This window comes from Pavona decussata, unplaced genomic scaffold, assembly GCF_977016875.1.
Source record: "Pavona decussata unplaced genomic scaffold, jaPavDecu1.1 SCAFFOLD_223, whole genome shotgun sequence".
In the NCBI taxonomy this organism is placed as follows: Eukaryota; Metazoa; Cnidaria; class Anthozoa; order Scleractinia; family Agariciidae; genus Pavona; species Pavona decussata.
Window position 1 is genome coordinate 3,531,722 of NW_028145628.1, and position 16,840 is coordinate 3,548,561.

Consider the following 16,840-nt stretch of genomic DNA (forward strand, 5'->3'; position numbering starts at 1 on the left):
TAGATCGTTTATTAAAAACCAAATCTTACAGTTGAAACAACTGAATTACTTAGGTTTAAGATACAATGACTGAATTGCGTAGGTCTAAAATTACAAAATGATAAAATTATAGCTCCGTAAGAGGAAATATAAGAAGAAATGAATATGAATATATGAAAGATATATTTAAAAATCAAAGGTTATATAAGCCATGTGAGTCCGTCTTTGGTGAAACTGATAAGCAAAAGTTAAAACAGTTTATCTGTGGTTTCGTTGAACGTTATTCATATTTGGATCTCCTATTGACTTTCATCGTCGCTACTAAACCACAGCGCCGATTAAACTTGAATTATCAGAAAGCTACGCGTTTAATTTTCACACATGGTCCGCTCATAACATCCTCGGAGACCTGGGACTTGTGTCGAAAGCTTTTAGGGGCTATTGTGTTTCTCTTTCGCTCGTAACCGTTTCGCCCTTTCGCATGTTCCCGTTTCGCCCATGGAATCATTTGGCTGATTTGGCAACAGAACGGAAACGTTAGTTGAAACTGCGCGCGCATCAAGAATACCCAGAACTGAGTCAAAATAGACTCTCGTCGTCGAATGACGTTCCCGTTCTGTTGCTAAATTATTTTTTTGTCCCAATACCCGACTGTCTTCTTAGGGTCTACGAGGATGTATCCCCGGATATATCAAGTGAGTACAAGTATGATTCTATCGTCCGTGCGGTTACCAAAGTTATCCACGGCAGATAGATAGCTACTCAACAGGTTTTATAGGCTTTTTATTCAGCCATTTTTTAAAATATATCTAATGAAACTAGAGTTTCAACCCGGTTAAAAGTGTGGTTAAAGACGGACTGGAATATTTTTTTAGTTCATTAAGCTGACTGGCCAAATCAGTCACAGATCACTGAATAAGCTGACATTCCACTGTCCTCGACATCCTGATGTCCACTCCACTTTACTTTTCAACTGGCTACAGTAAAGTACTTCTCAGATCTCGGAAGCGGTTGTTTGAATGGTTACATGTATTTTTATGTACAGTCGACTCTAAAGTTTGAAAAAAATATAATTAATTCCATGTTTTGAGGGATGCCTCTGGTTGTGAAAGGTCTAAACATTTTCAGCTCTTTGTTGATGTTTTGGCTGCTGTTAGTACCAGTGTGTCTTTACAATTGACTTAAGGACTGTGTGGAAGCATACCCAGAATTCAACTTTCCGAGATCAACATCTTGAGCTGGTTCCCCCTTCTTGTGGTTTAGGTGTCCATTAACACCAATCTCCACCTCAGCTTTCTTCTCTTCAACGGCTCCAACATGCGTCTGCGGCAATTGTTCCTTCTTCTCTTCAATCCCCTCCATGATCTTCTGTCCAGCGTATGTAATCAACCCGAAGAACACAAAACCGAAAGCGATTATACCTACGGACGCGCCAATCAGTGCTTTGGTTAGCGGCACAATGGCGTATGCGCTGACAAGGGCCACTGTGTCTAGGACATAGATCAAACCAGCTAGGACTTGGCGGTGAAAATGGCTGCCAATGACAGAGCCAAGAGGAGCGCCTAACACGACTATAGGGACACAAACTGCTAGGTAGTAATAAGCTTCGGCGCTGACGTCCTGCTGGATTACCTGACGCCAGTAGAAACCCACTACAGTGTTTCCCGCCATTAGGACAACGGATGTGGGCGTGGCTGTCTTTTCGCTGACGCGGAAGAGAAGTGTCAAGATACTGAAGCTGCAAATGTCAACGCCACTTCCGGCGACGGCAGAGAAGATTCCTCCGATAAAGCCAGTCAGTATAAGAACACTCATCTTCCACAGCTTGAAGTCTGGGATGGTTTTATATGTTGTACGCTTTTGGTAACGGTTCAACAGGAACAGTGCAAAGGCGAACGAGAACCATACGCATACAAATCCCATTTTCTTCTGAGGTGGGGTGAGGTTGGGGTCAATAAACTCCAAGCCAAGTACCATACCAATGAGACCTCCAGTCGAACAGAATATAATAGAATGCCATTCTAGCTGCACCCGCATCCAAAAGATGGTGAAAGCCGCTGCTGTCATACCGCAGGACTGGATCATTAGTGAGAAGTCACGTGCCACTGCTGGTGCGATGCCAAAAGCGAGGGTCATAACAGGAAAGGCAACTGCGCCTCCACCCTCACTTGTCATTCCTGCGAGGAGAGATTGGGATTTGTTTTTAGTTGATTAAAACATTTGTGACTAGTTGATAAATTTAGTTGAGGCCAGTTGATTTAGGGCGGCTGTCATTTCGGTGTCGTAAAACCAAACTTAAGGTGGCCGAACACAGTTTGCGGGCACTTTACAGATTCTGTTTGTGATGCTATTAAGCGCGCGCTAGGGTTGTGGTAAGCAAATACTATCGATCCCTCGATTTTATACCAAATGGATCACAAAGGTAAGTTTTGCTCTTTAAGTAACACAGTTTCTCGCTTGTAAATCCTTCTTCATTTATCGCCGAACAAAGAAAGTGAGTTCACAATGAGCTAAGCCTGTTTGTACGCTTTTCATCTTTGCTGAGAAAACCTAATTAAAAGCCACGCATGCACATTTGATCAAAAAATTGTGACTGGTTGTTTTAATGGAAATGAACTGTTTTCTAAGGAACCGCTTGTTAGAATTTCGTGAAATTTGATAAAACAGTAGTTTTCTAAAAGCGTAACTCGCCTACAAACCAAAAACAAAATCTAACAGAGGGTATCTTCAAAAAACATTAAAGTGCAAAACCAACATTAACAGGAGATCTCTCTGTTAAAATTACATGAAAGCAGCGTCACTATGTCAGTATTTTGTGAGTTTTTCTGGATACAAAAAATGGAAAAAATCTAATGAGTGCATTTTCTAAAAATTGAGGAAAACCATTATTTGTGGACGGTTAATAGCTTGCTGCGTTGCCATGGCAACGGCACCTTGCTCAACGAGAAGTATTCAAATTTATTCCTTCTTAGTTAATTTTGCACCATGCTAATTTCGGGTACTCAGAAGTACGTACTTTTCAATTAATGTCTACTAACACCTGTATACTACAACAAACTGTGTTCGGCCACCTTAAGCAAACACTCTAGCCAATCACAACAAACGCAAACAAAGAATTCGCGAGGTTAGTAAGATATTTATTATATTCCTGAGCTTAATCGGGTGCGTACGAAAGGACACTAGTTGAAGTCAAGGGAAACGGTCAGCGGAATTTAGTGGGCCGTACATTGAAACACGGCCCGCAAAATTGACCAATCACACCGCGCGTACTGACTGATAGATAATAAAATAAATATAATGCATTTTCTTTTCTTCTTGTTACGTACCTGCAATCATGGATCCGAAAATCATTGTTATGGAGATGAAATATCTTTCAGGAAACAGACCCCAGAATTTGTAATTAATTGCACAACTCCACCAGATCACTTGAAAAAAGAAAAACGGGATTGCGACGCCTACGAGCCTGCGGTACTTCACTATCAGCCGCTCGTGCCAGGGCGCATTCGGATCCAGCTGCGCAAGGGCCTGGGTCTGTGTGGCTGTTAGAGCCTGACCTGAGAGGCAAAGGTTCAAGTCAAGTCAATATTCCTCCCCCTGAAGAAAACAACTTCGTTATTAAATTCAAATTACAAGGTTATACGGAGTATGTAATATAGTGAGACTCCACGTGATCCTGATTATATTCCTGTAGCTTCCGAGGCGAAAAAGGTTTTCCAGGGCGAAATATCAGGCAGTTAACACATATTTGTCAGTTTTATAGACTATCTAACTTTCGTTTTTGTCAACCCTTTGTACTGTCGTCTATCTATTATCTCAAGTATTTAACCGACCCAGCTCTTTTAGGATTCAGTATCTCTCCATGTCTTGTTGCTGTCGTCTTGCCAAATTTTAGAGTTTTTGAATTTACACGTATTTTTCAGTTTATTGTAATGTAACTTTTGTTTTCGTCTTCTTTTTACTGTCGTCTTTTTATTATATCAAGTATTTTACTGATCTAGTTCTGCATAAGATCCACCATGTCTTGTCGCTAAAAACGTTCGACGATCGCCCCTCATTCCATCATTTTTATATGGGAGTTCCCCCTGGTGGGGGAACCCGCGAGTTTTTTCTCTCAGCATTCGTTTTTCTTCCTACTATGTAAACGCCTGCAGGAACTGCCGGTACTTGCTTTAAAAAGGAGTAAATTAATTAAAAAACGAACATGTACATTTCAGTTCAGCAGCTTGGTCCGGTCGAGGGGAAGTGAAGATAAATTTTAATCAGTTCACGGCTATGTGCAATCTAACTTACCTTCTAAGAAGTATTTCTTGAGCCATTCAACCAGAGTTCTTCGCTCTTTCTTCACTTTTGCATTCACCCCTGGTGCATTCTAAAAGGAATCAGAAAAAAAAGTTCGAAATTTGATTCAGACTTTTACAGCTAGATTGTGAGATTCCTTTTCTGCTACGCGCAAGGTCTTCGCGCGCAAACCAGACTGGTGTCTAATTAGACTGATTAACCGCACTAAGAAATTTGTAGCCGATATCTTCATTTTGTCAATCAATTTTGATGAGTCAAGAAGAAATGAGTAAGGAATTCTTGACAACCGAGAGTACGTGTTGCCGCGGTTACTTTTAGACCGTCTAATAATAATAATAATAATAATAATAATAATAATAATAATAATAATAATAATAATAATAATAATAATAATAATAATAATAATTATAATAATAATAATAATAACAACAACAACAACAACAACAACAACAACAATAATAATAATAATAATAATAATAATAATAACAATAACAATAATTCTAATAGGATTAAATTTAGAAATACAATTGACTATAAAAATTAGCGAAAAAACGGAACGACGTTTCGGTGTCATCTTGGCACCATTATCAAGTATAGAATGCAACAGAAAAGATAATTTATACAGAAAGTAAAGGTGTGAAATAGAATAAATTAAATTAAGTGTTCACTCAGAGGGGTGTTATAAAGTGAGAGTTATGTCCGTTAGACAAATAGTTTCGCGCGAATGGAGTCTGGACTGGGTGTTTAGACTCGGTTTCTTCTTGCGGATCCAAAGCATTTCAAAGATTGATGGCAGTCTGGCAGAAAATATTTTGGATCACCTTTATTTAAACCAAGACCTTACTGGTGGTGGTTGGCGCAATCAGTGATGTCATAACGACATGTACTCGTGTAGAGAATGGTTCTCGACCAATAAGCACACGATAAATTTCGTTGTTATAAAATATTATCAGTTTAACCGCTTCTGGTTTATATTTTGTCAAGTTTTTCTGTTTGGCCTTTTTTTCTACCATCTCTAATTGTTTTGTCTACGCGGACGAAGTGAAAATAAAAATAAAATAAAAAGATGTCTGAAGGTTTTATCTGGGAACCACAAATTTAAACATTGCCCACATCCTGCACGCATATCTTGTTGGTGTTTTGTGGTTCACACCCTTGAAGGTGCGTAATTTTCACTTTAAAAATGAGTTTACGAAATGAGTTCTGAATTGAACCTTGTTCAAACTCCTGATGAAGCCTATTGTTGTCAGACAAAATCAGTCAAAGAATATAACTTGAGTAAACGACTAAAGACGTCCACATTAATAGGAACAATCTGTTGACTTTTTACACCCTTAACAACCTAATGGCGTTGTTGCGTTGCAAATTTATAATGACATAATTACAAACGTTTTATGAATCTATTTTTTCTCTGCCCAGGAGTCCACCTGGTATTTAATGTATTTTGTTCCGCTATGGAAGCATTTGCGTCAACCTGGTCATTAAATGAGTCAGCGTATATTTGCGCAGAGTCATCGCATACTAAGTGATCTAAAAATAAGAACGCTAAATTTCTCTTTTCACGTGACCAGGGAAGACTTTGATCACACACATATTTATTTGCATTGTGACAAACGTTGCGCCAAAAAACTTTCAAGGTAATTGCTTCCCACGCACAGTCCAAAAAGAAGGGAGAAAGCAGATCGATTCAGTTTCTCGATTTTCTACCCCAGAAGTGAAGTGATTGCAAGTATTCTCATAAGAAATTAACCCTTTAAGCCCTAACAGTGATCAGCGCCAAGATTCTCCTTGTAATAACATTGCTTATTCAATCCCTAAGGTCATGAGAATTAACGATATGATCTCCCAAAGTGAATTTCTTAATATCAGTTGATAACTTCTCCACAGCACTTTTATAAGAAACGTATGGGGGCAGGATAGGAGAATTTGTTCTTTGATATCAAGGGTTAAAGGGTTAAAATACAGCTTAACAGTTTTAGCCAAGGACTAAAACTGGCTGAATATTAGAAGAAAACTTTGCGTGGCATCCAGTGACATAGAGCGAAAGGTACAGCCATAGCATAATAAAAACTACACCAGAATGGTTAGACACATTTCACAAACTGCATGAGTCAAACATAAGAGTTCATTTAAATAAGGTTTGTCAGTTTACTGCATCGTGTACTGGCAAACTAATCTACCGCGAAAAGAGCTTTCAGTCGCAATTCTTTTGACATCCAGTGAACACTTGCAAACGGAGTTCAATATCAATTCCTTTTTCAAGGGCGCTTAATTTTTCTAATACCTTATTTCAAATATTGAATTTTGAAACGGTTAAAGCGAAACCATTGACGGGAGGTTCCTTGACGAAATGCGGAGTTTTGTTTAACATTGTACTTTTGTTCTAGCACTGAAATTCCCGTGGAAAAAAAATGTGATTTTGAAAGCGACAAAAAATATCGCAAAAGTTTGTAGAAGAAACAAAGTATATAACAGGTATGGTTCAAGTCCGATATTTTAAAGTGGCTCCCTGGGTACAAAATGATACACTCTCTTGATTCATGAAGCGTAATTAAACAGCTATAAATCAACAGTTAATTTATGACTGACGACACAACCTTGTTAACGTTAGATGACTCAGCTATCGCGATATGAATGAAGGCGCAACTATTGTGGCAAGAAGGCAATGCACCAGTTCGAATAAAGCTTCTTCAAATATCTTATTTCGTCATCGATCTTTCTTGTTTAGTTTATTTGTAGTTAAAACGTGAAGTACTTTAGTGAACATACTTATTGATACTTGAAATCCTCGAGCAGTTAAGTAAAGGCTTTCTATTTTTATTTTCTTTGAACCGCAAGAACAATATACAAGTTTAATCTGACTTCTACTAGTAACTGAGACTTTTGCGGGGTTTGCTAACGAAATCCTAGAATGTGACCATTCAAACGAGAGCTGTTTATCAGGTTTTTAATCTATATATTCTACGCTAGAGTCCATGAAAGGTGTATGATTCTTATAGCTCTAAGTTTGTGGATAAAATCCTGAAGTATGACCATTCAAACCCGAATGTGGTTGAGCCGAGTCGTTTCGTTTCGTATTGCCGGTTTTCCTGTGTCACTTCCTTGACAAAGTTTGAATCTTTGCGTCAAAATCGTAATGCGTCAGGAATAGGCAAATAAAAGCTATTGAGCGGTGCCCGCTTCATGATGCAAATGATTTTTGTTTTCATTGCAGTAAGACAAGTTTTGATCTTGGGTGAGCACCCGGTTCGCAGAGTATTTAAAAAAGAACAATACTTGCTGAAATCGCGTGTTGACTATTATTAAATGAGCAGCATTAATTCTGAACGACTAAAGAACCGGAAGAACGAAAAATACCTTGAAGAGAGTGTTGTTTACAGTTTTGAACAAATTTTTTCAGTATCAGGGACTGGCAAGGCAAGAGGCACAAAAGCAGAAATTATGACTAGGCGTTTTCAGTGAAAGCTGTTCTTCGGCATGTTGCTTTGCCCACGAAGAGAAGTGCCTTTGTTATTGAATGTAAAATGATAAAAACCCAATATAACACTTTGTGTTGAAGTGTATGCACAGAGCCTCTAATATTTCAGTCATAAGTTTGCAATCGTTTAGCTAAACGCGGCGAAATAAAAAAATGACGCTGGATAAACCAAACACATCTATGTAAATGTATTGCTAACCTTAACGTATATAAAAAGAAACTTATTTCCTTTTGTTTCTTTTTTTCCTCGCTTTTGAGACGGCCACCAGAGCTAGAATTCAGTTCGTATCACTCGCTCGTTTTGTACACTACATTATTAATTACTGTTCATCATATTTTGTTTCTTGGCCGTCAGCCAAGTTCGTACTGTTAGTCGCCACACCGTGTTTATTTGTCATGATAAAGTTCTTTCGTGTCATAAGTGAAGAAACTCTTCCCCTCCAAGCTTTCTACAAGATCCTTCCAGTCATTCTATTTCTTCACCGCCCAGTGTGTATCAAACGTTTACGGTCGTAAATAAAAATTGGCCATTGAGAGAAAACCTTTGTCGCAGTGCTTTCCCGTTTGATTGCGCTCTGCAAGATGGTCCTTACTTGTTCCCAAGGCGTGACTACTCAAAAGCCTTTAACTGCTTGTTTTAAAACATTTTAAAAATTAGAACTGTTTTTTTTTGTTTAAGTTATGAAGTAGAACGGAAGTACGAATTGTTACTCACGTGGTCCTTCGGCGTTTGATTGTCGATGGTAAAGGAACTCCATTGTGCATGTCCAAGAGTTGGCGAATGAGGTGGTCTTGGAATGTAACTACCGTCGCCTTGGAAATCAATTGCAACTTCACCGTTCACTGTTCTGTCTTTTGGCTCCATCACAATTCTCTTTCTCTTGCTACGAACCTACAAAGTTACGACATAACATGGAGTTAAATCTGCCGAGCACGCGTCAAGAGGACCTCTAACAATGCCGAAGTTCGACGACATATCTACACAAAATTTAACATTTCAATGTTAAGCGTTTAGTTTTTAAGACTTCCGTAAAGTAAAAATTGGCAAATTTCCAGGTAAAAATTCACTTAAGCAAAGTAAAAAAACTTGTAAACATCTAAATAACTTACGCTTACTGGTTGAAAATTAATATCGCATCCCGTGTGATTTATGTTCAACTTTAAAAGAGACGGGATTAACTAAAATATTTTGTCATTTTCTTGACGTATCTAGGTGATAAATCGCTTGTTCTAATACAAATAATGGTACTAAAAAAAAAATAACAAACAAAAAATTAATTTGTAATAAAACTGTCATCATTCGCAATACCTGGTGGAATTTTACCCAGCTGGCTACGTGGTAACTCAGTTATGTACTGCCCCAGTAATATCCCGTTTGTTTTATAGTGATTCAGTGAAATAAAGAATTTAAGCACTCTTGTTCTATTCGTGTCCTAATTTGATATTAACAGACCGTGTGTGTCAAAAACCAGCAATTACTCACGCCGCTTTAACAATATTGAGTTAAGTGAGTTGTTCATTTGCCTGGGGCAATGAATGGATGACGAAAGTGGAAAATCCGTCTTTTTATACTTTTGCTTGGACTAGCATTTGAATCCTGGGCTTAAGATCGTAAAAGCAAAACTGGAAAAGAAAAGAAAAGGTGAAAGAAATTTACTTTTGCCGTTACTTTCGTGTTTCGTATTCTGTGCCGATTAATGTGCATTGTTGTGCATAGTTACTCACTGAGCTTTGTGGGGGTAAGTTATTAAAATATACTGACTTGGAAACCTTTGTTAGGCGAGTTTTGTAGACAATAGACTTGGCATCAGCTATGACGTGATTTCGCCTGATAAAGATAATTAACAACCGGATACACCATTCTGTGCTTGACCCTATGAACTTTATGTTTGGATTATTAAAGAAAATGTATTGAGAACTAAGACATGAAAAGGTAAAATTAAATTAAATGACTGTTGCATGACTCAGATGGGTTCTGATACCAATATAGGTTTCAATTCAGTCAAACGTAACACAAGCATAGACTGACTTCGGAAACGGCTGACTTAAAAAATTTCTGTCTTATAAACATTGTGTTTTAACGTGACCTTAGGTTACAACGTTTATTAAAAACAAATCTTCGGCCTTCGTCGGTTTAAAAAAGACAAATAAGAAAACGCTTATCTAACGGTTCACCACTTGGTTATTTCCTTATTTGCTTATTTGTTCAAAACGTGCTTATTTGTCTTTTTAAACCGACGAAAGCCGAAGATTTTCGGCCGAAACGTCTTTTATAAGCTTTTGATAAACGTTGTATTTTAACGTTTTTTCAAGTCAGTGCCTGTCGTTTAAGATTGTATTATTTTCATTCCCGACTGCAATTGTAGTATTTTTCAGTCAAACGTTTCTCTTGACGTATTGAAGAGTTTGACTGCATTCAGTTCAGTTGAATTCATGACTCGAAAAAGTCTTGTAAGGCAATGTCGTTACTACAATTTTGAAATCATGTGCAGATTACTGGGGACATATCACATGAAAAAATTTTCTTGAGTTTCTTTTAGTTCGATATCTTTCAAAAACGACTAGAAGCGTTAAAAGTGCTTGGATTTTCTTTACGAAATGCCCGCCTGTTTGCATTCGAAATGTCCTGGTCATAGCGCGGTCAAGATATCACCTGATATGGTGACGGACGTCCACTGTTATCTTCACAACCAAGTCAATATTGTTTTAAAGCGCTATTGCCTTTTTCGAGAAATAGCGCTATATAAAAATATTGTCATTGTCATTAGCTGCGCGTCGCAATCCATCGTACGGAAAAAAAGATGACGGCTGTACATTTTACCACAATGCCTTGCAAACCTAACACAGGCAATTGGCACATAGAAAGCCATATGTTTCGCGAAATTCGTCCCTGTACTAACAACAAATTTGTGTATGCTAGGTTCTGCGCGTTTTACGGCCGCTTTTAAGGTTTTCTTACGCTAAGAGTTATGAGTAAATGTACCTGTCGACATCTTTCTCTCTACGTTGGATTGATATCAGTGTGATGAAAAACTAGAACTTTCTTTGGCACGATGTCGCCTCAAACGTTTGTAGAATTTCGGTAAATACTGATAAGATTCCGTTCCCTAAATTTTTTGTGACTATGTGAAAAGATCAAACTACGCGAGAGTAGACAAACGTGTCTTTGGAAAGGCCTTAACCCTTTAATCCCTAACAGTAATCAACATCAAATTTCTCTTTGTAAGATCAATCCTTTTTCTACCTCTGAGATCATAGGAATTAAGGATATGATCACCCAAGATGAATTTTGTTGATATTTTAATAACTTCTCCTCAGTACTTTTCCAAGAAAAGTATGGGGATAAGATAGGAGAATTCGTTCCTTGATATTAGTGGTTAAAGGGTTTAACGGCCTGGGAGCAGTAGAAAACCCATTTTGCATAAATGTTTTGGTTGGTTGGTTTGCATAAATGTTTTGTTTTGGTTTTGGAACCTGTTTAGCATCCTTGTATTAAGGTTAATGTGCAGTACTTTTCCATTTAATTTCGCTGCATTTCACCTTCGAGACTTGCTTTAAATCCTCACCCAGCTTATTTTATGAATCAGAGCTGCCCTTTCTTACAGGATCGCATCATGTTTCCAATATATTACTTGTAGTACTTGTTAACTGCAGCGGCCCGTAACAACAGTAACTGAACTGTAACTGTTCTCGTCTGAGTTCACTGATCTCGCGGAAAAGCAAAGCAAACCGTTCTGGTAACCGAAAAAAAAATGTTATAGAATGAGCATGCTTTGGCTGAATGTAAAAGCTTAAACTTGTCAGGCGGGAACGAGTTCATTACTGATGTTTTGTTGATGTGCGGAGTGACTCCATAATGGCGGTCAGAGAGCAAACGAGATAAGGTTCATTTGCATAAGCGATCGCTCTTGAAATATCTCTACCTGGGAGGTTTATCCGGAAAATACGGCCGGATGCTCCTATAACAGATCACTCAAAATGCACTGTGTACAGCTAGGAGCGTTAGCGACAAAACAACTTACGACTAGAGACGAAGAAGTTGGTCAAACTGCTTGAAGGTCTTTCACCTCGCAAGCACCAGGAAAATTAAGATTTCGAGATAATTTGAAGCGAAGAACTTTCATTGAATTTAATTGAGCTTAGCAACAACGTTCTCCTCAATGGCATACAAAAGAGTAAATTTGGAAAGTAATAAAGTTATTATTATTATTATTACTAAATAGGCCTAATCACGGTTTTCGACGCCATTTTGACGAGTAGGCAAACAGGCTCGAAATAACAGTGTTTGTATGGAAATCCGATGTCAAATAATTTTCATAAAACATCGCTTCTGAAAAATTCATGAATTGGAAACTTTTGGCATTAGGAAAAGGATTTTAAGATAAAATTTGGAGGGATGTAGCTGTGCCAGAAAGCGTCCAGTCGTGTTTTGAACTTTCCATACATTTGCCTGTATTTTTTTCCCGCGAGCTATTTTTAGAGCAGTTCACGGCTGGTTCGGTAACAGACAAATGTATGGAAAGTTCAAAACACGACTGGACGCTTTCTGGCACAGCTACATCCCTCCAATTTTGCTCTTAAAATCCTTTTCCTATTGCCAAAAGTTTCCAATTCATGAATTTTTCGGAAGCGATGTTTTATGAAAATTATTTGACATCGGATTTCCATACAAACACTGTTATTTCAAGCCTGTTTGCCTACTCGTCAAAATGGCGTCGAAAACCGTGATAAGGCCTATAAAAGACAGCAAAGAAACCACATGCAAAGGAAATTAGCTGTACACTAGACAGTTTCGGTTTCAATTCTGTTCTCAAGTTTAAATAGTTATCGTGATTTTAATCCAGAAAAGAATGGGAGAGATCGTTGCAGGTATCTAAAGGAAGCCTAACAAACTGATTCGGGCTGGAAAAGGGCTCGAACCCAGGCTTTCTCTTCAGACAACTGAGTAAACTACGGTTTCACGTATTCACTTTCATACAGTTACCAACAGGATGATTAAGTATCACTTGCTCTTAATCCTCAGAGAAGAAGCTGAGGGTCTCTTGACTCCTTTTGTATTCAGGCACAAAACATTTTGACAAAACATGATGCCGAATGCCAGGTGGAAGAAAGTCGGAAAAATAAAGTAAACTGACCAGAACCTTAGTTGCTATACGACGGTGATAACTGCCTGAAAGAATGCAAATTTTTATTTTATTAATGCTACTTTTCACTTTTGTGTTGAGAAATTGTGATGCATCAAGACAATATCTTAGACGACGACTTTGTTCAGGTGTAAACAATGGAGTCTGAAAACCATTGAAGTATATTAAGCCTTTTTGTACGCATATACCATGACGCGTCATGAAATAAGTTTATCATTCTTTTTACATTTATCAGTGGTATTTATTGCATGTTTAGTGGAGCCCTTACTTGATTAGGACTGACTTCGTTAAGACTATTGCCTAGTTTTTAAGGCCACTCACAGTTTCGATGCGAACAAAAACTGAATGCATTCATTGTCTTATTTTAAAACCCTCGTGATTCAACCGGCCCGTCAATCATGACCACTAAATTACGGCCTGACTTTTGGCGCAAAATGTTACGACGTCACTGTCTGACCTTTGAGCTGGCACACTCATGAGTCGTTCCCAGGACCTAAAGCGCACTTCAAACTCCTCTGCCAAAGGAAGAGAAGGCCCAGGAGCCTCTTTTCGAAAATAAAGAAGTTTTTTTATGTAAAAAAAGGCGTTGTCTTTATTTTTCTATATGGAACAATCGATATTCAATGACGGATGAAAGAGCGCTGAATATACTTTTTTGTAGCTCGTAGAAGCAAAAATATCAATGCCATGTTTAACTTACATGAAAAATTATGACAAAACTATTAACTAACGGTATCCCTTTGTAGAATCATTTTTAAGCTACAAAATTCACGTGACGTCAGCGTCGTTTGTACGTTAACTTATTATTCAGCTTCCAGACCTCGTTAACTGGTAGACAATGGCTTAATTTGAGCAATGATATTGAATTTCAAGAGACCAAAATTGTTCTATTTAATATGTTCACATTTTCCATGTAAGAGATGAAAGTTAATGAAGATCTAATTAAAGTATTGCATCGGGGTAAAAGTTTGTACGGCCATTTCAGTCATTTAGCCGCTAAAAAGGATGACAAAAACACCGAAAGAAGCGTTAAGTATTCAACTGAAATAATTTCCAGAGTCAAAGTACTGAAAATTAGAATATTGAAATATCAAACGTCTGCAAATCTGTAAATAATGTAATAGTTTATTAGGTACAACTACATTCTCGCTCCGTTCTTAATCTTTTCTTGAAACATTCACTAAAGTTTGGGCAAATGAACGCGTTGGATGCAAATAGAAATCCATATTTGATAGATATCGACTATATGAGTCACAACAGTCATTATAAACACACTGGTTTCTACCCAAACTAAGTGTCCGTGGATGAAATCTTACCGATTACCACTCAAAAGAATTCAACGCTTTAAAGTCGGAACATTAGCCGAATTGAATTTCAAAACAATTCTTGATTGATCATACTAGGTTGATTTGTTATTCTGAATGCATCAATTGCCACTGTCTCTATAGTAAATAACGAAGCTTGGACTAGGTACCGTATCTACTTTTTACCGCAGGTCGTCTTGATATATGTTTTGCGTTTTATATCTTCATGTAGAGTCAGACTTTTCGTCATGTAAAGCGGTTCTATTCTGTAAATGAAACCCTCAAGTGTGATCATTCAAATGACAGCTTTTGAGAAGCGCTTTCCTGTGATTCTATTTGATTATGAATATTTTTCAAACTGTGGACGTTTTCAGTATTGAATTTGTACTCGCTTGTGCCACTACACCTTACAACAAACTCACTGTTAGACTTAAATTTACTAACCTTTCTGGCAAATACCTTCTATCACACATTCGTCGCCGTTTTTTTCGTGCCCAATACTGATTTTTCTATGGAGAAAGCGGTTTGGTGGAATGCGATATTGATGTCGAAATTTCAATATCGTTAAAACCATTCTTGCCGAATTGAAACGTGCGGAAATTCGTTTATTTATATTGCATCTGTAACTGTATTAATCCCAAGAGTATTTAAGTTATATTGTAAATTCTACCTGTTCAGCTTAACAAAAATAAATTACACAACAAATTGGTGAGGACAACAAATATTTTTCATTATTTTATGGCCTTACTATTCAACTTGAACTAACAGGACCGCTGACCAGTTAGCTTGGTTGGGAAAACACCAGCCTACCGGGGCAGTGTCACCTATTTTTAGAGTCACTTTGAACACGATAAAAAATACATTTGAATTGATGGAATCGTCAAAATGGTGGTTCAGTGTTGTTACCAATAACCCTACTAGTGCACAGAAACTAATATTAGTTATGTTTGGCTGTGGATGGGTTGGATGGAAATGGATTACAACTTGAAAAAATTTGCTGAGTTTTTTTAAGTTCTTCCTGTGTATTGTAGAAAAGTTGCTAAAACCTGGTTATAGTTTGTTCTTTCTCAGAGAAATCCTCCAATATTTTCTTTCTGATACTGTAATAGCAATTTTATGTTAGAAAAAAGGTTCTTTGTCAAAAATTTGAACAGTTTTGACCAAAATACAGCAAAATCAATCAATCAATCAATCAATCAATCAATCAATCAAGCAAGCAAGCAAGCAAGCAAGCAATCAATCAATCAATCAATCAATCAAGTAATCAATCAATCATTAATCACTCATCAATCATTTTAATTTAAATCACCGTGAAAGTGCGTCAGTAGCCCTTTAAATCCCACCGGACCAACACCAAGGGCCTTAAAATTACTGAGGAGAAAGTGCTGTCTTTATAATGACACCAGGAAACGATTGGACTTTCTAGTTTTCTCGGACAAGGACGAAAAATCATATATCCCGTCTCACAACACTTGTTCCTAATATAATAATCTGTGGGACGTTAAAAGAACCCACTCACTGTTTGAAAAGAGTAGGGGACGTTAAGCCCTCGGTGTGGTGGTCTATCTCTAGCTCTAATTTTATCTGTCTTTCATTGGGTTGGGTGGGTGGGTGTGTCAGATCAAAACATGGACTGATAACGGTTGTCAGTAGCGCCTTTACAAATTGGTGTCCAATCTCACCCCACAGAAGAATTGTAAACCACCATGAGACCATGTGATATGTGCGGTATATAAATACGTTACCATTACAGTTAAGGCCTATATATCAACTTAAATAGTGTACATTACTTGCAAAAAATATCGGACATTTTATATCGGACGTTTAATTTTCGGACACTTTTTCCCTCATTTCGGACAATTTTCGGACAAAAATTTCGGAAACTGCGCTGAAACATGCCTAAAGTAAATTTACGACTAAAACACATGAATTAGCGTGAAATAAAATCTGTGAAAATGATAGTTTTACTGTATCTTCAAGGTTTTACAGCCGGATACACCAACGAGAAAATAACACAAACTCAATCAAGCTTATGCCTCAAGCAGTGTCTCAAATATTTTTCTTTCCAGTGATAAAAAGAACGACTGAGCAAAGCCGCCTAATCCAAATTTTTAGCCATATCATGTATATTGGCTTTCAATATGTGATGCCATCGCCCAGATAGTACTTTTAAAGTTTTATACTATGCTGTAAAAATGTCGGACGGTTTTATTTTCGGACACTATTTTTGTCCGAAATTAAAATCGTCCGAAATTTTTTGCAAGTAATGTAGGTAACAAAACTACCACCAAAAAGGACCAAGAAATAATCAGAACGGTAAAGGAACACCGAAAGGGAATCACAATACTGTCCTGCGTATCTAAAAACGACAACAACAATTAACAACAACAACAACGACAGCAACAGCAACACTTTATTGTACCCATAACAAAAGTTAAACTTAATTTACAAAATAATAAATTTAAAATGATCCTTAAAATGATTTCAGTGGCAACATTAAAATAAGTGATCAATGACCTATCCGAGATGTTTGCCTTCTCCACAGTCCTTTTGCATTAGAACGAGCACAAAGCGTCAGTCATCATCAAGCAGTCAGCGTGCTAATTTGCATAACGAGAGAGAGAGGTCTGGCTACG

The 16,840-nt window shown here is 37.5% G+C and overlaps 1 protein-coding gene and 1 pseudogene across 4 annotated transcripts in view; both read right to left on the bottom strand.

Moving 5' to 3' along the window:
- The window catches only part of LOC146459222 (thioredoxin reductase 1, cytoplasmic-like), a 66,596-nt pseudogene extending 53,615 nt beyond the window's left edge, over positions 1-12,981 (bottom strand). The window contains exon 1 of the transcript XR_014858057.1: positions 12,970-12,981. The product of XR_014858057.1 is annotated as a thioredoxin reductase 1, cytoplasmic-like, transcript variant X3 (transcript). The remainder of the gene's footprint in view (positions 1-12,969) is intronic.
- LOC146459227 (uncharacterized) lies at positions 1,018-14,735 on the bottom strand. 3 transcript variants are annotated; one of them, XM_085089925.1, is made up of 5 exons: positions 14,649-14,735; positions 8,472-8,648; positions 4,270-4,348; positions 3,306-3,533; positions 1,018-2,156 (listed from the first exon to the last, which is right to left on the bottom strand). In XM_085089925.1, exons 2-5 carry the CDS (start codon positions 8,619-8,621, stop codon positions 1,150-1,152), a joined length of 1,464 nt encoding a protein of 487 aa, XP_084946051.1. In that variant the 5' UTR covers positions 8,622-8,648; positions 14,649-14,735; the 3' UTR covers positions 1,018-1,149. The 3 variants fall into 3 exon arrangements, with proteins under 3 accessions (XP_084946051.1, XP_084946052.1, XP_084946053.1); XM_085089926.1 differs by lacking the exon at positions 14,649-14,735 and adding an exon at positions 9,066-9,099; XM_085089927.1 differs by lacking the exon at positions 14,649-14,735 and adding an exon at positions 8,867-8,888.
- Positions 14,736-16,840: the final 2,105 nt, after the last annotated feature.